The sequence below is a fragment of the Capra hircus genome, chromosome 4, assembly GCF_001704415.2.
Source record: "Capra hircus breed San Clemente chromosome 4, ASM170441v1, whole genome shotgun sequence".
Lineage (NCBI taxonomy): Eukaryota > Metazoa > Chordata > Mammalia > Artiodactyla > Bovidae > Capra > Capra hircus.
In genome coordinates, this window is record NC_030811.1 from 13403494 (window position 1) to 13428955 (window position 25462).

The window sequence follows — 25462 nt, forward strand, 5'->3', positions numbered from 1 at the left end:
CCCTTCTCCAGGAAATCTTCCCAACCCAGAGACTGAACCCAAGTCTCCTGCATTGCAGGAGGATTCTTTACCAGCTGAGCCACAAGGGAAGCCCAACAAGAATATACAATGGAGAAAAGACAATCTTCAGTAAGTGGTACTGGGCAAACTATAAAGAAATGGGATTTGAAAATTGCCTCATAACATATACAAAAATAAACTCAAAATGGATTAAAGTTCTAAATGTAAAACCTGAAAGCATAAAAGTCCTAGAAGAGAACATAGGCTGACTACTCTTTGACATAAATCACGGCAATATTTTTTTTTTAGATCTGCCTCCTAATCCAAAAGAAATAAAAGCAAATACAACCAAGTGAGACATCATTAAAAGTTTTTGCACAGCCATGGAGACCACAACAAAATAAAAACAATCTACTGATGGGAGAAAATACTTGCAAATGATGTGACCAATAAGGGGTTAATATTCAAAATATAAAAACAGTCCGGATAACTCATTATTTTTAAAAAAAAAACCCGATTAAAAAATGGGCAGAAGCGTGAATAGGCATTTTTCCAAAGAAGATATAAAGATGGCCAACAGGAATGTGAAAAGATAATCAATACTGCTAATCATCAGAGAAATGAAAATCAAACCACAGATATGATCTCATATCTGTCAAATTGGCCATCACCAAATAGAAAATAAATTACAAGTTTTGGTGAGCATGTTGAAAAAAGGGAATACTTGGTGTATACTGTTGGTAGGATTGTAAATTGGTGCAACTACTATGGGACACTGGTGGCTTAGGTGGCAAAGAATCCACCTGCAATGCAGGAGACCCAGCTTCAATCCCTGGGTTAGGAAGATCCCCTGGAGAAGGAAATGGCAACTCACTCCAGTAGTCTTGCCTGTAGAGCCTCATGAACAGAGGAGCCTGGTGGGCTACAGCCCATGGGGTCACAAAATGTTGGACATGACTTGAGGAACTAATACACACTATGGAACACAATACGGAGCTGCTTCAAAAAACTAAAAATAGAATAACCATATGACCTAAAGAAAATAAAAACTAATTTAAAAAGAAACATGCACCCAAATGATCATACTGGCATAAGTTACAATAGCCAAGATACAGAAGCAATGTAAATGTCCATCAATAGATGAATGGATAAAGATGCCAGGTATGTATACACACACACACACACACACAATGGACTACTACTTAGCCACAGAAAAGAATGAAATTCTGCCATTTGCAACAATGTGGATGGACCAAGAGAGTATTATGCTTAGTGAAGTCAGTCAGAGAAAGACAAATAAATACACTGTGTTGTCATTTATATGTGGAATCTAAAAAATAGAACACTCTCCCTTAGTTCAGCTGACATTAGCTGTGTTGATCAGGCGTCAACTCTATTCCAGGGGCTGTGTTAGAATCTAGGGAAACAAAGATGAATGAGATGAGTTCCTGTTCCTTAGATGTCAAAAAGAGAGCACAGGATGGCTGACTGTGCGTCAGACAGGAGGTAGAGGCACTTGTTGCTAAGATCCTTGAAAGAGAGTCAGGAAACAGCCTGAGCAAGACAGGCATGCCTGAAAGAGCATGCTGTGTTTTAGAAGCTATGAGATGTTTGAGAACAAAAGTGCTGGGTGGGCATTTCTGGCTCTGATGCTGGAGAAGTGGATGCTGATGGGCAAGCATAGGCAGGACATCAGGGAGCTTTATGAGCAAGCTAAGGACGTCGTCTTTGTAGACGGTGAAGAGAAACAATGAAGTGTTTTAAAGAGGAGAGTGACAGGATCACAGTAGTATTTTCACTTAGGGGGGAATTATTTTATCTAGGAAACAAGCAACACAGCATTTATTAAGCAGAAAAACAGAAGAAAATATGAAGTAAACATGTGTAAATAGATAGCTAGCGGGAGGCTGCTGTATAACACAGGGAGTTTAGCTCTGTGCTCTGTGATGACCTAGAAGGGTGGGATGGGAGGGGATATAGGTGTACATACATCTGCTTCACTTTCTTGTACAGCAAAAACAAAAGCAATTGCACTCTAATTAAAAATAAATTAAAAAAAGAAAATATTAGGAAAAAAAAATGGAGGAGGACTAGAGGGAAATGAAGAGACACAAATGCTTGAAATGCATCCACTCCTAGATAAACACTTCTATTTTGTATCTGTATCTCTAGATATTTCTCTTTTCAGATTATCATTGGCCACATGACCTCACCCCACCATGGGGACATTTCAGTGCCTCAGTCTAATCGTGAATCAAAAGGGAAATGCTCCAAATGTCAAATATGTTTCATGTAGAGTTTTAATAACTGCTTTAGTATGCTCTCAGTTCTGTGCCCTCCTGTTACCATGACAACCTGTTCAGCAAAAGGCAAGGCTGATGAAGTTGTTTTGATCCAGAAGCTTTGCCTCACTATTTGAAGCTTCAGATTTTTTAATATCAAATAAATCACAGATAGCATTTGTTTATACTCTGTTATAAATTAGATATGTTAATTTATCTAAATTTCATATTTTAATATAGCATGTTTATCTATGTATACATTTATGGTGTCATAACCAGCCCAACTCCCACAGGCTTCTGAGTCTCAAAAGAATCCGGCAATAAACAAAAGGGAAAAAGGAAAACCATATTACACCAAGGCAGAATAACAATTTTGCTGTTCATTGTTATTCTGCCTTAGCATAATATCACAAGTACAAAATGTAAGAATCAGGTTAAAGAAATAGCTGCCTAGCTCTCTCAAACACTATTGGGTTATTAAACCTTCATTTGATTAATATTTGATCTATCTACTCTCATCCCTGCAGTCTGGAAATTATTAATGCTTCCTTTTTTCATCTCTTTTCAAAAAAGTACACATACACCATATATTCCTATATTTTATGGGATCATGCTGTACATCATTTTTGTAATTACTTATTTGCAAACTGCTTTTTACTCAATAGTGTAATGTGAGTTATACTATCAATAAAATAATCCCATGCAATTTTTTTAGCCACAATATTTTCCATCATGAGGACGTTTTACTCTATCCAACTCTTATTTTTTTTAACATGCTGGGTTTTTTCATTTTCTGTTATAAACAACATTGCAATGAACATCCCCCTGATTATTCCCATATGGATGCATTTCCTTAATCGTGTCCAACTCTTTGTGACCTCATGGACTGTATAGTCCATGGAATTCTCCAGGCCAGAATACTGGAGTGGGTAGCTGTTCCCTTCTCCAGGGGATCTTCCCAACCCAGGGATCAAACCCAGGGCTCCTGCATTGCATGCAGATTCTTTACCAGCTGAGCCACCAGGGAAGCCCAAGAACACTGGAGTGGGTAGCCTATCCCTTCTGCAGTGGGTTTTCTTGACCACGGAATTGAACCAGAGTCTCTTGCATTGCATGCAGATTCTTTACCAGCTGAGCCACCAGGGAAGCCCAGTATAAATGTCTAAACTGGAATTATTATACTACAAGTTTTACTTTATTTCCAGTATGATTAGCCTTCTTCATATAATATGCTACTCTAGTTCTCACTACAAGCTCCTGGACTCAGTACGTGTTTTGCCTATAAAACTTTGCCTGACACAAAAATAAAAACAATCCTTTAAGTAAGAACACTTACTCTGTGCTGAGTGCTGATTAAGTACTTCTATTTACTTATCTTCAAACCAATGCAATGGAGTAGGTTCAGTTATGAGCCTCATTTTACAAATGAGAAAACAGACACAGAAAGACTAAACTTACCCAAGTTTACACAGCAGGAACTAGTTTCAAATGGGGCCCCAGAACCTGTGCTTTTCAGTCACTACGTTTTATTTAGCATGACTGCCTAACTTCTCAATATTCAGGCTTTGTGTAAAATATTACCTCCTCATAGGCATTCCTAGATCATTGTTACTAAAGTATTCCATCATCAACAAGTCTACAAATAATAAATAATGGAGAAGGTGTGGAGAACACTCCTACACTGCTGTTGGGAATGTAAATTGGTGTAGTCATTCTGGAGAACAGTATGCAGATTCCTTTAAAAGCTAACAATAAAGCTACCGTATGATTATTTTTAAATGAATGTGGTTATGTTAAACATCATTTTAATGTGTATTTCCTCACTTTATGTTTTTTGTTAAGGGTTTATTACTTGTTGCTTATTTTACATTTTAGACTATAGAAATGATGTTAGACAAAAAGCAAATTCAAGCGATTTTTTATTTCAGTTAAAAATAGGTGATAAAGCAGAGGAGACAATTAGTATCATCAACAATGCATTTGGCCCAGAACTTCTAACAAATGTACAGTTCAAGAAGTTTTGCAAAGGAAATGAGAGCCTTGAATATGAGGAGCATAGTGGCCGGCCACCAGAAGTTGACAATGACAGATTGAGAGTGTCATGGAAGCTGATCCTCTTACAACTATGTGAGAAGTTGCTGAAGAATTCAATGCCAACCATTCTATGGCAATTCGGCACTTAAAACAAATTGGAAAGGTGAAAAGGCTCAATAAGTGGCTGCCTCATGAGTTGATCGAAAATTTTTTTTAAAAAATCATTTTTAAGTGTTATCTTTCTTCTATTACCAAATAAGGTAATAATATGAATCAGTATGGGGATTCACAGGTGGCACAGTGGTAAAGAATCTGCCTGTCAATATAGGCGACATGTGTTAATCCTTGAATCACGGAGATCCCCTGGAGTAGGAAATGGCAACCTACTCCAGTATTCTTGCCTGGAAAATTCCATGGACAAAGGAGCCTGGCAGGCTACAGTCCTTGGGGTCGCAAAGAGTTGGTCATGACTGAGCACACAGTACTCACACAATAGAATATTTAAATTCCGACTGACATCACATGTTACATTGAATAGAGCTTAAAGTATAGCTCCCTTTGCCTTTGTGAGAACTATGAACCAAGAGTAGGCATATCCATATGCACTTCTGCAGGTGGGTGGGCTCACTTTATCAAAAAGGTAAAGCTTACATGGGTAGGGTGTCAGATCAAGAAGTAGGAGAGTAGAGAGTCACTGTGGTATAGGAGGAATATCTGTTAATTCCTAAGGCTGGGCTAGTTACTTGTATATGAGGTAAGAGAGTGAGGCCAGAGGAAGTAAAAGCAAGCTGAAGAGGACTGAGAGAAGACTGAGACCAGAAGGAAAGGGGACTATGAGCACAAGCTTCCTGCAGTAAGTAATATATGTGATGATGTTCATTTATTTATCAGCGATCATGTGTTCATCCACTGGACAATACAAATAAATATGCTGTGACAGCTAGGAGGGAAATATGAAATTCAACACAAAACAACTGCATAACTTATATAAGAAAACAAAATGTAAACTATAAAAGGTACAGTTCACTTATAGGTGACACCTTGCAGATAACAGAAAGCACTCCAGCTATTTTGAAGCAGAAGGGTATTTTAATGCAGGGGAATGGGTGTTTACCACAAGTGTTGAAAGAGGCTAGAGACTGTTCCTCTAGTCTTTGCCACCAAGATCGACTCCTGGCATCAAATCCAGAATGGGATTATTAAAGGAGCAGCTACTTCTGTCTCAGGAAGCTAAGTCAGGAAGCCGTCACCAAATCTGATTCCCTGGAGAGTATAGTGCTTGCTAGATCCTAAAACAGCAATTCATATGCTGCCATCTCTCTCTCCCACTCAACTCAGGAATTTACTCACAATCTTAGAAACCCCATTTTGGATCACAGTCAAAGAGAACTCGCTGTTAAAAGGGCATGCCCTTAAAACACAGACCACAGGCACAGATGTAGATCTCAGGAGAGCTGGTGGTTAATGTGGATGTGGTGAGGTCACATTAACATGAGTAATATGTTAATATCCAGCTGAGGCATTAAAGGAGAAAGGATGGGGGTTGAAGAGCAGGCTCCAAATCAAATTCCTTCTCCTAATCGCTTGTGACAGACTAGTGAGATCTGGCCTGGCAGTAAGCCAGTTTCTTCAGAGCCTCTCTGACCTCTCGGTTCCTCAGACAATAAATGAAAGGGTTGAGGGCAGGGGTGACAATGGCATAGAAGATGGAAATAACTTTGTTCGTGTTGAGGGCGTGAATGGCTCGGGGCCGGGCATACATGAAAATTGTAGCTGAGTAGAAGATGGTGACCACCACGAGGTGGGAGGCACAAGTAGAAAATGCCTTCTGCTTGCCCGTGGGCATGTGTAGAACGGTGGCCAGGATGCATCCATAAGACAGGATAGTGACAGTGAGGGGGAGGAGGAAGATGACCAGTGCCAGGACAAAGTCCACCAGCTCAGCTGTGGACATGTCTGTGCAGGAGAGGTTAAGTACTGGAGAGATGTCGCAGAAGAAATGGTTGATGACATTGGGGCCACAGAAGCTGAGGCGAGAGATGAAGTAGGTCTTAGCCAAGGAGATGCCAAAGCCAATGGTCCAGGAACCAAGAGCCAGGCGGAAGCAGAGCCCGTGGCTCATAATGGTGGGGTAGTGTAGCGGGCGGCAGATGGCCACGTAACGGTCGTAGGCCATGGCGGCCAGGAGCACGCATTCTGTGCACATGAGTGCAATGAAGAAGTAAAGCTGTATCATACAGTGAGCAAAGGAGATGCTGTTGCTCACGGACCAAAAACTAAATAGCAGCTTGGGTACAGTCACAGAGATGTACCAGGTCTCCAGGAAGGACAAGTTGGCCAGGAAGAAGTACATGGGCTTGTGCAGTGGCCGGTTCTGCTGCACCAGCAGGATGATGGTCACGTTTTCAGCCACTGTCAGAATATAGGCCATGAGGAATATGAGGAACACTGCTGCACGCATGCCCCAGCTCCCAGGGAACCCCACCAGGATGAACCTGCTGACCCGCGTCTGGTTTTCCACTTCCATATTGGAAACACAGGGCTTAACTCTCCTGGGAGAAAAAATTACTGGTCAGACTCCATGGTCCATTTAGAACCTTCCCTCTTTTGCCTTCTTTGACTAGTAACAACAGTAACATATCATTTTTAATAGTGCACTATAGGTTAGATCATACACTGGGTACATTATGTACACAATGTAATTTTATTCTCACATAGCCTTTTTATACATCTTAGTAATGAAGGAATTGAGTTTTGGAGAAGTATTAGTAACCTACCATGTTCCCACTGGCAGCAGGGCAGGAGTCACATTCAAGTCGAAGTCTAAACATCATGCTCTGTCTATTACCCTACACTGTCTTTCACAACCATGTCCAAACCAAACAGTATCAAACAACCATGTTCCATATTACTATTGCCAACTGTGAAGGATACACCTGGCTTTCCTGGCCTACCAGCCACCCAGAGCGCTGGAAGTTCTGCCTTTACAATGCTTTTCCCCCTGTACTATCCATGGAGACAGAATGAAACCTGTCATTGTCTGCGAGGTACCTGAGATGGTGAGGTGGGGAGAGGCTTTCCAGTATTAAAAACCTGGACCTCAGCTGTAAATTGCTATATGAATATATCATCTCCGAAACCCAATTTCCTCTTCTGCAAATGCAAATATTAATATTCATTTAGCTTATGTCAATGTGGATCAAAACCCAAATGAAATAATGTAAGTAAAATTGTATATAAACTGTAAATGACAGTAATTCTGAAAGGGCTCCTCCCCCATCTCAGAGCCTTAAAAGATAAGGATGGGCTCACAGGAGTGAGGAGAGTGACTGCTATGGACCAAGCAGAGTAGTAAACAGATATGAGCTTCCTTCTGTGGAGACTGAAGTCCTTGGGGGTGGAGGTGAGAGTCTCTTGGAGGAGATTTTTTTTTTAATCAGCAAACAATAAGAAATGCATAATAAAATTTGAGACATTTTCTATGAAGGTTAAAAAACAGAAATGATACTCGTGTGATTGGGGAAGGCCTCTCTGGCCTCTGAGGAGGTGACATTTGCACAGAGGAGGATGCCAGAGCCCCAGCCTTCTGAAGAGCGAGGTGGGAGAGAGCTGCACTGAGATGAGGCCGCGCCTGCTGTGACGGATGGAGAAGAAATGAGGAATGGGGGGGAAAGCAAGCAGGGCCAGCGTTAAGACCCCACAGGTCATAACAGGGGATCTGAATAGTGGTCCAAATACCATGAGAAGCAAGTGAAAGGCTTAAAGCTGAATAGGAGCACAGTGCAACTCACGCTTGGAAAGATCACTCTGACATTGCAGAAGACTGGGAGCAAAAGTGGGAGTTGTGAGATTGCGGGTGGCTACTCAAAGGTGATGGTGACCTTGAAAATCTAGTTTCACAGAATGAGTGGACTCCAGATATATTTTAAAAGCATCTTTAATGGTAACTGATGAATTAAATATGGGAGGAAAGAGAAGAGAGAAATCAAGGAGGAATTTCAGGTATATGGTTTACTATATGGAAGTGATGCCATTTACTGTAATGGGAAAAACTCTGGTATTTACAGACATGTTCCTCATAGTTGAAGAGATGGCAATGGGCAAAAATCTGTTAGGGTTTTGTTCTGATGAGTTTTAACATGAAGCCTGAACAATATTCCGGAATATTGTTCAGAACAATATTCCGGAATATTGTTCTGAACAATATTGTTCAGAATATTGAACAGAATATTCTCTAATAATCATTTATCAGTTATTACTAGGTACTGGGAAACTTGCTAAGTATTTTTCAAATATGCCGTTTAATATACAAAACAAATAAGTGAGGCACTGTTACTCTAATTTCACAGAGGACACTTTAGTTTAGACTGATTAGTAACATTTCCAAGTTTGAGAGTGATGAAACCAGAATTAAAGCAAAGACACCATCTGTCTGACTACAAAAGCACAGCTTCAACCACAATGCTCTCTCATATAGATAAGGAATACCATATTTTGCACTCAATACCACTTTTTAAATATTTAAAATGTCTGATAATTTTAAGAAATATTCTGTAATTGTACTGAAATTTCATTATTGGCACAGGCTATTAAAGATGAGCCCAAATTTTTACAAATGTGACAGAGACTGCATGTTCAATTACACATATGAAACAGAAATGAATATATAGAAATGCTTGGCAAATGTATCAGAGAAGAGAAAATCATTACAATAAAGATAAGTTTGACAATAAAAATAAGTTAGAGATATTTTAGGCAGATGAAAAAGAATGAACAAAGGCAAAGAGATAAGAAATAGCCTGACATTTTCAGGGAAGCATCTCATTAAGACCTATTTCCTCTGTGAGTGGGAAAATTATAAGTTAATAAATGAATAGAAACAGAAAGAGAAAAGGGGGATGGGAGAGAGAAACGGTATGGGAAAAGAGAGGAAGAGATAAAATAGTGTTAAGGACCAGATTGTAGATTCCTTCATATGAATTATTAAGGTATTTAAGAGTTATTCTATATTATAGACAATATGTAATCATTGAATGTTTTCAGCAGCTGATAACATCCTCACATTCCACCCTGGATTTTGTTATGGGGGGCATGGATTTGGCTGGGTCAGGGTTGCCAAATCAGACATTAAAACACTAGTTGGAATACACCTTCATAGCTAACAAAGACACACACAAAGAAAAGAAAAATCACCCCAGTTACAATATTTATTAAAGAGAAGAAGACAAACATATTGAGACATACATGTTCACAAGGTATACGAGTAATTTTGCACTCTTAAAGGAAGCTCAACAACGACAACGGATTTCCTTATTTCTCATCCACTGAATGAAGGGTGCAAGCACTAACTACTGCACGTGAATAGGAAGACTTGACCACATGCATTTGCAATGTATTATTTTACCATAAACTTTGTGGACCTTTACACTCATGGTCGTTTCTACGCCACTACGGTGTACTCAAATTTGTTACCCCCTCATTTGAGACTTTTACCAATGATCCAGAATCAAGCATTTTAGCTTCTTCTCTCCATCCTTGTGCCTGCTGTGTGTACACTTCTGCTTAACTCTGTATGGATTCTGTACAAGGGTAGGATCCAAGTAATTCAGATATGATAGAAACATAACCTCCTTCCCTGTCAAGAGGGCAGCAGTTTTTGTAGCCACCATCACAAATTAATTGCCAGGAAGAAGCAGCAGCGAAATTGCTGTCAGAAGGCATAATAAGAAACTGCAGGTTGGGATCAGAACCTGGGGCTTTTATTTCTGACCCAATATCAAGAGATGCCCCTCAAACGTAGTAGGAGGAATGTGCTCACTGCATATCTGGCTGTACTTAGAGTTCAAAAGACGAGATTATCACCGTGACTGATAGTTGGAGATTGAGAGTGGATAGAAGGAAGAAGTGCGACAACAGAATTAAATGTTTGGTATTTAACCATCATTGTGCCATATGAACCCGAAACAGAGCTGAAATTTCATTATAGCCACAAGCTATTAGAGATGAGCCCACATTTTAAGAAATGTGACATAGATACATATTCTATCATACATTAAAACAGAAATGAACATACAGAAATGCTTGGTAAATGTATCAGAGAGGAGATAATCATTAGACTGAGTCCTAAAAAATAAAGTGATATTCTGAGAAGGGACTCTTACCTTGGCTCAGTAGCCTCTAAGTGGCTGCAATGTGAAAAGAAATTCTTCACTGACTCTAAAATAGGAAGAAGTAGAAAAGAAAGATTCAGGTATTGGATAGATGTGAAAAGCGCACTCTCTAAACCTACAAAGGGTGAATGGCCACAGGTTACCCAACTGCTTCCAAACTGATCGTCAGGACTAGAAGAGAGCTGAGCCCTGGACACTAGGAACACATCTGTGCCTGATGTGGCTCCAGGATAGCTCTCCCAGTATCCTGGGGCCAAAGCACCCATTGCCTTCCTGCAGGAAGCTGCAGAGATCTTAGGCACTCCACACTGCGAAGATCTTTGGACTCTGAGAGTTTTATACGGTTTTAAGACTTGCCCTACATCTCTGCAAACACCCAGGAGAAAAGCACTTTGACAAGGCAGTTCAGGTCTCTTGTGGGACGTGAGAAATTTCTATTTGCCTATTGTGGTAATCTAACTTATTTTATGCAATATTAGTTCCATAGGGGAAAGAAATCCATGCTTTGAAAAGAACCACCTGTGAATTTAGTCTTTGCTGAAGCACAAAGAGAAAAAAAAATTACTACTTTTAAATCTATCTGTAGATTTTCAGGATGGCCTGTGGCTCAGATGGTAAAGAATTTGCCTGCAATGCAGGAGACCTGGGTTTGATCCCTGGATCAGGAAGATGGCAACCCACTCAGTATGCCTGCCTGGAGAGTTCCACGGAAGAGCCTGTGGGCTACAGTCCATGGGGTCACAAAGAGTCGGACACAACTGAGGAACTAACACTTTCACTTTTCATAGGTTTTTCAATTATTATTCAACCTTCAGTTACTTAAAATAGGACAATCATATCAGCACTCCATGGGAGATACTAATATCCAAAGTAAACATACTGCTACATTTCAGTAAAATTTTAAATAAAGGTTTTTGTTTAAATGCTTCTGCTGTAATTGTGTGCTAAATAAATTTATCATAATGGGATCATTACTTTGTCAGCTGCCTTTGGGAACCACTTGACCAGTATTTCATGTTCTAGGACAAAATTTTACTTTACTAAAAATCACTTCTCTGAAATCTGAAGAACTCTTAAATAACCCTCACAGAAGCAAAAGCTGTCTAATTCATTGGGGTTTCATGAAATGAAAAATGGAGATATTAGTAGTTAAAGCAATTCAGTCTTCCAATGTGTCTATGATAATTAAACAGGCTTTAACACAGTTTATAGGGCTGAAGTATGAATAGATATCAAACAGTGATAACACCCATATACTGGACTACTGCTTAGCAATAAAAAAAAAAAAAGAACTGTCCTTTACCATTAAAAAAAATCTAGCCATAACACACAGGTTTCCGTAGTGTAGTGGTTATCACGTTCGCCTAACACGCGAAAGGTCCCTGGTTCGAAACCAGGCGGAAACAATACTGGTAGGAATCCTTATTTTGGGCCTTCCCTGTGACTCAGACGGTAAAGAGTATGCCTGCAATGTGGGAGACCCTGGTTTGATCCCTGGATTGGGAAGATCCCCTGGAGAAGAAAATGGAACACAACAGATACAAGATGACACCGAAAAAATTAAAAACCAACAGCTGAGGGCCCTCAGGACCTGAGGGAAAACAGGACAGACAGTGAGTTTTCTGGGTTTCCTTAATGCTTCCCACATAACCTGGACAGAGATCTGCAAAATTATCCAACCTGCAACTGCCAGCCAATACATATATTATCTCCAAGAAAAGACTGTATAGCTGAATTCTAGAATAAGATAGTGTCAGAGTGTCATGGAATATAGCCAGTTTGTATCTGATGAACTTCTCCTACCTATTTGAGATTATTTGTACGGAATTCTGACCCTAAACATCTTGTGTAAAAACACAGACACAGTAATTCATAGAACGCTCTGAAGATAGACATTCCCAATCTTTGGAGGATAAGTGTGCTCCCGTTTTCAGTCTCCCTGGCACACTGCCACCACAACAGGGAGCCAGAACCAGGTTAGCACAGATATTGTTTAGTGGACCCTCTGTCATTTCTTTCCATTAGTGCCCGCACATCATGATATATTTAAGATCCATTTGGGAAAACTGTCGATGATATCAAATGATACATTTTGGGGGGATGTTAATTGTTCTAGGATTTTAGGATAAAAAGATTCAGAATAAATAGGATTTGAAAGAAGTGTCTTATTTTTAGTTGTTGCAATTTAGTTTTTATACTTCGGCTCTATTAACTGTTCTTTACCACTAGCACCACCTGGAAGCCCTTGAAAGTTAAGTGAAAGTCCCTCAGTTGTGTCCAACACTTTGTGACCCCATGGACTTTAGCTTGCCAAGTTCCTCTGCCCATGGAATTCTCCAGACAAGAATACTGGAGTGGGTTGCCATTCCCTTCTCCAGGGGATCTTCCAGACCCAGGGATCAAACGCAGGTCTCCTGCATTACAGGCAGACTCTGTACTGTCTGAGCCACCAGGGAAGCCCAAGAATATGGGATTGGGTAGCCTATCCTTTCTCCATGGGATCTACCTGACCCAGGAATCAAACCAGGGTCTCCTGCATTGCAGGTGGATTCTTTACCAGCTGAGCTACCAGGGATGCCTTTTAAAGCCCTTATTCCCCATATATACATCCTTGTCCAGCCTCTTGCTTCCCAGTCGTTTCAGTCTGGTTGCTGGCTGTCTTGACTCTAAACCCTAGTGTCAGGCTGCCATACTTCTGCCTTTAAATATTTTCAGCAAATGCCACCTGGAAAGCCATCCCAGTCCTGATAATACTCTGAGTCATAAAACAGAGGCCAGCCTTTATCTCAGCTCTTCAGGTAGCTGCCAAATATGTTGAAACAGCCAAAATTCTTTGAGTAAGGTCCAGATTGCTGTTTTTTACTGCAGGAGTATAGACTGTAACCTTCACGGCTGTCACCAAGTTGGGAGGTGAGAGGTAAGCGGTCAGCTGAAATGCCCTTGTACTATTTTACCATAGTGCAGCATTTTCAGTTTTTATTAATCTTTCCCCTTTGTAGTCAGTTTTTTACCAGATTCAGAGTTCTGCAAAGGTTAGTTCCAAAAGTTTTTGCCAGCTTATTGGCTGTTTTGTGGAGAAATAAAAGTCTTGGAATTCCCTAGTCAACAATTTTCAGTAATGTTTACAAAAACATCGTTACCTTAAATATGTATATGATTTATATTTATTTATATGAATATTTATACATTTAATTAATCTACATATGTAAATAACCAACCCCATAAACAGTATGAAAAGGCAAAATGATAGGATACTGACAGAGGAACTGCCCAGGTTGGTAGGTGCCCAATATGCTACAGGAGATCAGTGGAGAGATAACTCCAGAAAGAATGAAGGAAAGGAGCCAAAGCAAAACAATACCCAGTTGTGGATGTGATTGCTGATAGAAGCAAGGTCAGATGCTGTAAAGAGCAATATTGCATAGGAATCTGGAATGTTAGGTCCATGAATCAAGACAAATTGGAAGTGGTCAAACAAGAGATGGCAAGAGTGAACGTCGACATTCTAGGAATCAGCGAACTAAAATGGACTGGAATGGATGAATTTAACTCAGATGACCATTATATCTACTACTATGGGCAGGAATCTCTTAGAAGAAATGGAGTGGCCATCATGGTCAACAAAAGAGTCCAAAATGCAGTACTTGGATGCAATCTCAAAAATGACAGAATGATCTCTGTTTGTCTCCAAGGCAAACCATTCAATGTCAGTTATCCAAGTCTATGCCCCAATCAGTAACGCTGAAGAAGCTGAAGCTGAACGGTTCTATGAAGACCTACAAGACCTTTTAGAAGTAACACCCAAAAAAGATGTCCTTATCATTATAGAGGACTGGAATGAAAAAGTAGGAAGTCAAGAAACGCCTGGAGTAACAGGTAAATTTGGCCTTGGAATATGGAATGAAGCAGGGCAAAGACTAATAGAGTTTTCCCAAGAGAACACACTGTCACAACAAACACCCTCTTCCAGTAACACAGGAGAAGACTCTACACATGGACATTACCAGATGGTCAACACCGAAATCAGATTGATTATATTCTTTGCAGCCAAAGATGGAGAAGCTCTATACAGTCAGCAAAAACAAGACGGGGAGCTGACTGTGACTCAGATCATGAACTCCTTATTGCCAAATTTAAACTTAAATTGAAGAAAGTAGGGAAAACCACTAGACCGTTCAGGTATGACCTAAATCAAGTCCCTTATGATTATACAGTGGACGTGAGAAATAGATTTAAGGGACTAGATCTGATAGATAGATTACCTGATGAACTATGGACAGAGGTTCGTGACATTGTACAGGAGACAGGGATCAAGGCCATCCCCATGGAAAAGAAATGCAAAAAAGCAAAATGTGTGTCTGAGGAGGGCTTACAAATAGCTGTGAAAAGGGAAGCAAAAAGCAAAGGAGAAAAGGAAAGATATTCCCATCTGAATGCAGAGTTCCAAAGAATAACAAGGAGAGATAAGAAAGTCTTCCTCAGCGATCAATGCATAGAGGAAAACAACAGAATGGGAAAAACTAGAGATCTCTTTAAGAAAATTATAGATACCAAGGGAACATTTCATGCAAAGATGGGCTCGATAAAGGATAGAAATGGTATGGACCTAACAGAAGTAGACGGTATTAAGAAGAGATGGCAAGAATACACAGAAGAACTGTACAAAAAAGGTCTTCATGACCCAGATAATCACGATGGTGTGATCACTCATCTAGAGCCAGACATCCTAGAAGGTGAGGTCAAGTGGGCCTTAGGAAGCATCACTATGAACAAAGATAGTGGAGGTGATGGAATTCCAGTTGAGCTATTTCAAATCCTGAAAGATGATACTGTGAAAGTGCTGCACTCAATATGCCAGCAAATTTGGAAAACTCAGCAGTGGCCACAGGACTGGAAAAGGTCAGTTTTCATTCTAATCCCAAAGAAAGGCAATGCCAAAGAATGCTCAAACTACCGCACAGTTGCACCCATCTCACATGCTAGTAAAGTGATGCGCAAAATTATCCAAGCTAGGTTTCAGCAATACCTGAACTGTGAACTTCCTGATGTTCAAGCTGGTTTTAGGAAAGGCAGAGGAGCCAGAGAACAAATTGCCAACATCTGCTGGATCATGGAAAAAGCAAGAGAGTTCCAGAAAAACATCTATTTCTGCTTGACTAGGCCAAAGCCTTTGACTGTGTGGATCGCAAGAAACTGTGGAAAATCCTGAAAGAGATCGGAATACCAGACCACCTAACCTGCCTCTTGAGAAACCTATATGCAGGTCAAGGAGCAACAGTTAGAATTGGAGACAGAACAACAGATTGGTTCCAAATAGGAAAAGGAGGACGTCAAGGCTGTATATTGTCACCCTGCTTATTTAACTTCTATGCAGAGTACATCATGAGAAATGCTGGGCTGGAAGTAGCATAAGCTAGAATCAAGATTGCTGGGAGAAATATCAATAACCTCAGATATGCAGATGACACCATCCTTATGGCAGAAAGTGAAGAGGAACTAAAAAGCCTCTTGATGAAAGTGAAAAAGGAGAGTGAAGACGTTGGCTTAAAGCTCAACATTCAGAGAACGAAGATCATGGCATCTGGTCCCATGATTTCATGGGAAATAGATGGGGAAACAGTGGAAACAGTGTCAGATTTTATATTTTGGGGCTCCAAAATCACTGCAGATGGTGACTGCAGCCATGAAATTAAAAGACGCTTACTCCATGGAAGGAAAGTTATGACCAACCTAGATAGCATATTCAAAAGCAGAGATATTATTTTTGCCAACAAAGGTCCATCTAGTAAAGGCTATGGTTTTTCTAGTGGTCACATATGGATGTGAGAGTTGGACTATGAAGAAAGCTGAGTGCCGAAGAATTGATGCTTTTGAACTGTGGTGTTGGAGAAGAGTCTTGAGAGTTCCTTGGACTGCAAGGAGATCCAACCAGTCCATTCTGAAGATCAGTCCTGGGTATTCATTGGAAGGAGTGATGCTGAGGCAGAAACTCCAGTACTTTGGCCACCTCATGCAAAGAGTTGACTCACTGGAAGACTCTGATGCTGGGAGGGATTGGGGGCAGGAGGAGAAGGGGATGACCGAGGATGAGATGACTGGATGGCATCACCGACTCAATGCACATGAGTCTGAGTGAACTCTGGGAGTGGCGATGGACAGGGAGGCCTGGCGTACTGCAATTCATGGGGTCTCAGAGAGTCGGACACGACTGAGCGACTGAACTGAACTGAACTGAACTGATACATAATTGTGGGCTCCCCCAGTGGCTCAGCAGTGAAGAATCCACCTGCAGTGCTGGAGACATGAGAGACGTGGGTTTGATCCCTGTGTCAGGAAGATCCCTTGGAGGAAGACATGGCAACCCGCTCCTGTATTCCTGTCTGTAGTATTCCGTGCACAGAGGAGCCTGGCAGGATACAGTCCATAGGGTCACACACAGTAGGACACAGCTGAAGGGATTTAGCTTGCCCACATGTACACACCCATACTTTACATATTATCTTTGCATCTTTCAACCTTGCCAAATTCCCTTATTAATTCCAAGATCTTTGTTGTATATTCCTAGACATTTTATATGTAAATAATAATGCTGCCTGAGAACAAAAATGATTCTATTTGTTTCTTTCTAATTTGCATTCCTTTTCTTTCTTTTTCTGGCCTTATCACTTTGGCCAGAATTTCCAGATAAGGAAACTGATGATCATGGAGATTAAGGATTATTCTTAATCTCAAAGAGAAGATGATTCCATTTTCTGCTAATAAATATTGATGTCAGCTGTAAGTTATTTGTATATACATTTTATTGGGTTAAGAAGTTTCCTTCTATACCTAGTTTGCAAAGATTTTTTTTTATTAACATTAATACTTTTTGCCACCTACTGAAGTGCTAAATTGTTTTTCCCTTTTATTTTCTTGATACAGGGAAATATATACATTGATTTATTTTAAGATGTGGAACTAAATTAAAACATAAGGTATTATATTTTTGCAAAGTATGGGATTTTATTTGGCAATATTTTTAGAATTTTGTGTGGCTGTTCATGACTGTTATTGATCTATGGTTTCCTTTCTATAATGTCTTGGCTTGGTTTGGTGTGAGTATAATCCTGACTTCATAAAATAATGTTGCGTTTACTCCTTTTCTGTATTCTGGAAGAGTCTGAACTAGTATTAATACACACATATGAGAAGATACTCTATATCATGTGTCATCAGGGAAATACAAATTAAGTCAATAATCAAATACCACTACACACTATTAGAACAGCCAAAATCCAAAACACTAGAGAATGCTGGAGAAATATGGAGCAATAGAAACTCTCATTCACTGTTGGTGGGAATGCCAAGTGGTACAGCCACTTTGGAAGACAGTTTGATGGTTTTTTACAAAGCAAGACATACTTTTACCATATGATCCAGCAATCATGTTACTTGGTATTTACCTAAAGGAGTCCTGAAGGAGTCAAAAATATGTCCACACAAAACCTGCACACAAATGTTTATAGGCAGCTTTATTCATAATTACTGAAAATTAGCAGCAGAGAAGAAGTCCTTCAGTAGATGAATGAATAAACTGGGGTACATGCAGACGATAGAATATTATTCATTTCCAAAAAGAAATGAATGATTAAGCCATGAAAAGACATGAAGGAACTTAAATGCGAATTACTAAGTGAAGCCAATATGAAAAGGCTGTATACTGTATGATTCCAATTATAAGACATTCTGCACCCCTTCTCCCCAAGTTTGCAGTGACATATAATTGATGTGTACTATTTGGTATTTATTTTTATAACTTTTTCCATGTATTATATCTATATCAACAGAAAGACAAAGTAAACAAATGGAATGAACTGGAGAATCAAAATTCAAAATAATCTAGGCAGGTTGGTGTGTGAAAATCAATAATGATTAGCAAAACAAAATGCACATACCTTTGTTTAAGTTTAAGAGAAAATGAGTACAGTGGGTGTGGAATCTTTGTAACCAGTTTATAGGAACCAGGTCTTTGAAAATTAGTTGAATAAAAGACTATGGTAATCAATAACTTTGGAAATAGATAGTGGTGATGTTTGCACAACATTGTGAATGTAATTAATGCCATTGAAGTACACACTTAAAAAAGACTAAAATGGCAAATTTTATATTATATATTGTATGTTTTACCACAATAAAAAAGACTATAGTGAAGACACAGATTTCTCATCTTCAAAGCAAATAAGATCCAGAATAATGGTCTGAACAAATATTCTGTCATATATTATTTATTTCAGAATATAATAATATCACAGTCTAGATTTAGGGATAGAGAGTATCGAAAGCTCCAAAATTGATGTTATTTTTTTTAAGGAGTTGAAAAAACCATTTGGAGGAAATCAAGCTGTTCTAAAAACAACTGGAGTACTGTCATGTAGAAAGAGAAACAGACATTCTCTCTTCTAATCCACAAAAGTGTAAGTGGGCCTAATTGTCAGAATTCATCTATCCATTCAATCCACAAACCAGGTCTGCTGATGAAGCCATGCATTATTCCTTTAAACACTGACAGGCTAATAAAATATAAAAATGGGAGAAGAATCCTAAATACTAGTGGATACCTGAGATAAGATGGTCTAAGAAAAGGCCCTTTCATGAATCACTGGTATGTAAATTACCTGGTATTGGCCTACATGAGGAAATCCATTAATTATGTGGAGAAATTCTTCACTTGAAATCCAGGATCTGACCATAATAGTCTTCTTTAGTGTACATGTGGCCATGCCACCTTCACTTACCTAATCTTTGTGATTTTGATGATAGATAACAAGAAGTTCTTATAGTCTTTACCCTTTGTCTCTGAATTTCTCTAAAAGTTTACTGAGAGCAGCCATAATTTCTTTATTTCTCAAGCTGTAAATCAAGGGGTTCAACATAGGGGCCACTACAGCATAGAACAGAGCAACCACCTTCTCCCCTTCCACTGAGTAGGCGGACCGTGGCCCCAGGTAGGTGAAGATGGCTGTTCCAAAGCACATGGAAACCACAATGAGGTGAGAGGTGCACGTCCCAAATGCTTTGCTACGTCCCTGAGCAGAATGAATGTGCAGAATGGCAGCAACTATACGACCATAGGAAAACAGAACCAGGGAAAAGGGAAGCATGATCATCAGAAATCCTGAGACGGCCACCATGACCTTGTTGAAAGAGATATCCACACAGGCTAGCCGCAGCACTGCTAGGGTCTCACAACCAAAGTGATTAATGACATTGTGACACAGGGGAAGCCGAAAGGTGATGACTGTCTCCATCAATGAATTCGTGAAACCGGCCACCAAGCAGCCAACAGCCAGTCCCAGACACAGCCCTCCATGCATGATGACCGTGTAGTGTAGTGGGTAGCACACTGCCACATAGCGGTCATAGGCCATGGCCCCCAGCAACAGGAACTCAGATGCAGCCAGTGCCAGGGATATAGAGAGCTGGACCAGACAGCTGTAGAATGGGATGGACTTCTGCACTGAGAGCAGGTGGACCAGCATTTGAGGGACAATACTGCTTGAGTAACAAAGGTCCACAAGAGATAAAACACTAAGGAAGAAATACATGGGGGTATGAAGCCTGCTGTCCAGTCTGATCAGAAGAAGGATGAGGACATTTCCCACAATAGTCACCAAGTACATGGCCAAGAACAAGACAAAGAGGGAGACTTGAATCCCCCAGTTGCTTGAGAGCCCCAGCAGAATGAACTCACTCATCCATGTCTGTGTTTTATTCCCCTGACCCATTTAGTTTCTAAGAACTGAACTAAAGATGTCAAAATGATGAATTAAAGAAACTCAGAATTGGAAGGTGGCTTTCATACCACATGGAGAACCTACCCATTTGAACTTAAAGTTCTCCCTGAATGTCTCAGCCAGATCGTCATCCAAACTCTGTTTAATGTTATCTGTAGAGGAAGAATGTAACGGTACCCAGTTGTGCAGCTGGAAATCAAGGGAAAAAAAAGGTTACATTCTTGAAATTCAATTTTATTAGAACATATATCTACTCTTAAATGGAGGAAGGAAATTAATGAAGTGTTTAGATTTAAAATTCTAGTTAACTTAGTAGTTATTAGAGGGGGTAATTACTGTCTTTCTGGTGAGCAAGTTTTTAGCCCACATGAAAGATCTTCTCCTGAATTCTACATGATGTTCAGTACCATTTAACTTTTTGTTTGTTTGTTTGTTTACTCTCTGGATGTCTCAGACACAACTGTATTCACCCCTCCTCAATGGAATGTATTCATGAAATCCTGAATGTTTTAAGTAATATTCTCACACTTATCACCAAGGGATTTTGAAATTGTTTTCTATAATTTGCCCTTTTAATCTGAGAGTGTCAGGTGGAAGGTCTCATCTTCACCTACTTCATGCCAGTGGCCCAGGTGGGCATGTCAATCCACAATGGCCAACTTCAAGAATCAGGTGTTAAATGAAGAGAAGGCATACATAGCTGTTAAAGTGTATCTCTTATGTCCTCCAAGGGTAATTTACTAATGTGTTTAATGATGTCATGTTATCGTGTGTGCATGCTCAGTCCCTTCAGTCATGTCCAACTCTTTGTGAGCCTACAGCCCACCAGGCTCCTCTGTCCATGGGATTCTCCAAGCAAGAATATTGGAGTGGGTTGCCATGCCCTCCTCCAGGGGATTGAACCTGCGTCTTCTGCGTTGCAAGTAGATTTTTTACCACTGAGACATCAGGGAAGCCCATCATGTTATTACTTAATAACAATGTTTTCTCAAGGAATGGACAACTCATTCATTCACCAATATAACAGGAATCACTCCTCACCAGTGAAGGCAGAAGGGTAGAAAATCAGGTCTTAATTATAGAACATGATAACAGAGACAGTAACAGTTTTTTTAATCCCAAGTCAAAACTTATTTTATGTTTCCTACTTAAAGAAAGAAATGTATCCATAACTAAAATGTGCAGGTGGCAGTTTGAGGTCTCTGAGCTACTCCTGTGACAGTACCTGAAAATTCCACATGAGGGTCATTATTACAATGGCTTATTTACTATTCAAACAGCAGATGGGCAGCAGATTATATTTATTAAAAGTTTCCAGTTTTAGCATAAAAACTTTTAGGATAATTGTTACAGATCACACCACTTACAACACAGATGGCTGGAGGTCTTGCTATTATAGTTTATTTTCATATGGTTAACTATAAAATATTCAGGATTTAGTATTGCTTTGAATAAGGTCCAAAATGTCAAGGAATCTATTAAAAAGAGAACTCTCAGAAATTGAATATCACACAGAAAGTATCAGAAATGATGATTGAACAAAGATACCACTTTCAAGTCTTCGCACTGAAAGCTTTCTGTCACTTACATCAAATTGATTGGAACAAGACACTCAGCTGCAACACTGGCAAAAAATGCACAATATTTAAAGATATAAGTAATATTCTTCACTGAAACACTTTTGCACAGCCAGAGTGCAAAAATCCACTGGAGTGGGAAAGATGGTAAAAGAAAAACAAGAACCATAATTAAATTTATTTTTATTTGCTGAACACTTACTCTGTACTAGTCATTATACTAAATACCTCATATATCTACTAATATATGGGGCTTCCCAGGTGGTGCAAGTGGTAAAGAATCTGCCTGCCAATGCAGGAAACGCAAGAGATCCAGGTTACATCCCTGGGTCAGAAAGATCCCCTGGAGAAGGAAATGGCAGCTCACTTCAGTACTTTTTGCCTGGGAAATCTCATAAAGAGAGGAACCTGGAGGGTTACAGTCCATAGGGTGACAAAGAGTCGGACACAATGACTAAGCAACAAAAATATGTCTTCACAACAACACTGTGAGCTTTGGCTTATTAACTCTGTTTTACAGATGGGAAAAAGAGCTGAAGTGACTAGACAATAGAGGAGTCAGCAGGTAAGTAGGATTATCTGACAAGTTGGGGCACATCCATTATGCTGCTCCTATACATAGCAGACCCTGTGTATAGCACATGATGGTCATTTTTTAAAAGGCTATGGATATACTGAACATGAAAATCAAGAAACATATCAAGGAGACTAAATGAGATCCTACTTTCTACTTTTGAGCCCATTTACTTCAGAGTCCTGGTGGGCCAGAGTAGGTCCCTCTCATTTACCTGTGAAGTTGAGATCTGGCCTTCAAGCCACTTTAGCAACACAAGGAAGAGAAACACAGCACATCTCCCCCATTAGAGACTCTATTCTTGAAGTACGTGAAAGGCCTCTTTCATAAACTTGAAAAGGTGATCATGCTTCTACTCTGTGTCTGATATGGTGATGAACAGTATCTTATAGTGGATCCATGGCAGGAAGTCCTTTCTTCCTCTTCTAAGAGAAAACTAAGAGCTGTGAATACAAAATATAAGGAAATTAAAATGATCCAATATCAGAAATGAATAAATCAATTGCTTACTTTTTTAAATTAGCTTTCAAAGTTTCAAACCTAAGAATAGTTTTCTCTAGACAAAAGAATATCCTTAAAAAGTAAGAGGTGAGACATGATGAAGGGTCCTGGTCTGAAGGTATGAGTTTCATCTGATTGAGAAAATTTGTCCCTTCTGAGCTGACTTCCATGAATCTCTTCTGTGCAGTGGTGAGTGCTTATAAATTGAACCAACATATCCCCCACTGTTCAGGTAAATGGTTACTATCACACTAATATAAAAAGTGGACTATATTTCCAGGTCACTTGGTAATCATTCCAAAGCCAGAGGTAAAAATTTGAGTAGCCATGTAATTAAGCTAAAATCATTACACAAATGGAGGAGAGCCCAGAATTCTTTCGACTCATAGGATCACTTTCCATCATGGTCCCTTTGGAACCCACACATAAACGCACTCAGTCATGCTTAAACTGTTCTCAAACTTCTTTTCAAACCTACTTAGCTGTACACTCACAAACATAATTTGAATAGACAGAACATAATTTTTAGGATGAACTTCTACCAGAGGACAACTATATCAAGCCACTAACTATACTCTGAGACTTGAAGAATACAGAAGTCATGGATTACAGGAAGCTAGTTTCACAGTTTATGTTGCTAAATAAGTGCTGAAGAAAGACTGGAAATGGCTGAGTTACCTCTGGAGAATGGAGGGGGCCATCCTGTGCCTCGGAAAGATGGCAGGGCTGGGAGAGTTGTGGAGTTTGAAGCAAGTGCAGTTGGAACAGGTAACTTTCTATACCTTGGTGATAAAATCTCAAGGGGCCAATTATTTTTTGCTTATTAGATTTCTTTTAATTTTCCTCTCCCTCTGCCTGGTCACTTCTGCATCTAACACCCTAACCTACTTTTCAACTTTGTAGGTAAAAATTTTGTTTCCTTGTCTGGAGCATGAGAAAGAACTCAGCAAACTTTAATTTCTCAGGGGAAGTACGTCTGAGTCCTCAGTGATACCAGCTTTGGATTGTACATGCATCCATGCTAAGTCACTTTGGTTGTGTTTGACTATTTGCAACCCCATGGATTGTAGCCCATGAGGCTCCTCTGTCCACGGGATTCTCCAGGCAAGAATACTGGAGTGGGTTGCCATTCCCTTCTCCAGGGGATCTTCCTGACCCGGGGATCAAACCCACGTCTCCTGAGGCTCCTGCATTGAGGCAGATTCTTTACCACTGAACCACCAGGGAAGCCCCTTTGGATTGTTGGGATTTTTATCCCACATTAGGACCATGGGTCCATGGGGTCAAAAAGAGTCAGATGTGACTGAACAACCAAACTGACTGAACTGTAGGACCTTGGGAATTACATCAAAACTTCCCCATTCCAATTCACCCATCACCACACCCCTTTGAGCCATAACTCCTAGATCAGCAACTCAGGGGACCATTGGGTGCTTTGTGATACATCACCTAATCTGAGGTCAGGCAAGGAGACATTTTTTATGCCAATACCTGACAGCTGTTACTTATTATTGGGCTGCTGTCCAGGCTGCCCATGTTGCTCACTGGTAGAGAATCTGCCTGCCAGTGCAGGAGACTTAAGAGACATGGGTTTGATCCCCGAGTCAGGAAGATCCTCTGGAGTAGGAAATGGCAAACTACTCCATACTCCAGTATTCTTGCCTGGAAAATTCCATGGACAGAGGAGCCTGGCGGGGTACAGTCTAGAGGGCTGCAATGAGTTGAACATGACTGAGCACACACACAGTCCAGGTTTGTAATTCTACCATCACACTCTGTAACCTTAGAACTTTTGCCTTTCCCTTCACTTTAAGGAAGATGATCTTCCATATGTTGGTTTGTACTTAGGGATTTTTAGTGTTCAGAATCTTTAATAAAACACCACTATCCTCTGTTAAAAATACTCTAGTGAGGATGCTAAGCATTGTGCAGTGAAACTTCTATTCCCCATTTTCCCTTTCCCAAGGGTAGCAGGGGAGATTTCCACAACGTGCCTCGTCTAAGTGAGTGTAACCAGTCTGTTCTCATCCTCTGCTCGGTTAGGTGGCATTGCCCTGTAAAGGGCTTGAGAGCTGGTATAAACAGTGTCTTCTCCCAGCCCGAGACCCACTGTTTAAAAAGAATAGACAGCCTACCTACAGATGGCTGCCTACGTGGGCACTGCTGAAAGGGAAAGTGTCATAGAGCCTATGTTATCTCTGGACCTTAAAAAGATAAGAAAGAATTTGCTCTCTAGCTTCTAAAACGTTCCTGGCATTTCTTATAAAATATATTAATTTATTTATTGTCCTTTATGCTTTGTGGATTTATTGCTTTGTTTCTTATTCTTTTACCATTATATATTATATACTTTAGATTTAAACGGGAATGAACATAAAATCATTTGTAAAGTGAACTTCTTCACCTCTAGATATTAAGAATTGATCATTTTTACATACAAGAGGAAAGATGAGCTATTTTGCCTACTAAGGTGGCAATTTTTCCCAATATCATACATATTTTCTAAATTAATTACACAATTATGATACACTAAATTCCCATGACAAAGGTT

The 25462-nt window shown here is 39.9% G+C and overlaps 2 protein-coding genes and 1 non-coding gene across 3 annotated transcripts; 1 reads left to right on the top strand and 2 right to left on the bottom strand.

Annotated features, from left to right (window-relative positions):
- On the bottom strand, positions 5874–6899 carry LOC102185534 (olfactory receptor 6B1). Its single transcript, XM_005679562.1, has one exon. It carries the CDS (start codon positions 6841–6843, stop codon positions 5911–5913), a length of 933 nt encoding a protein of 310 aa, XP_005679619.1. The 5' UTR covers positions 6844–6899; the 3' UTR covers positions 5874–5910.
- On the top strand, positions 11820–11892 carry TRNAV-AAC. The gene has a single exon. It is a non-coding gene; the product is annotated as a tRNA-Val (tRNA).
- LOC102187372 (olfactory receptor-like protein OLF3) lies at positions 19309–20250 on the bottom strand. The gene has a single exon (XM_005679630.2). It carries the CDS (start codon positions 20248–20250, stop codon positions 19309–19311), a length of 942 nt encoding a protein of 313 aa, XP_005679687.2.

Bases quoted from the DNA above. Each gene is read 5' to 3' on its own strand.
- LOC102185534 (XM_005679562.1), bottom strand. From the start codon at position 6,843: ATGGAAGTGGAAAACCAGACGCGGGTCAGCAGGTTCATCCTGGTGGGG.
- LOC102187372 (XM_005679630.2), bottom strand. From the start codon at position 20,250: ATGGGTCAGGGGAATAAAACACAGACATGGATGAGTGAGTTCATTCTG.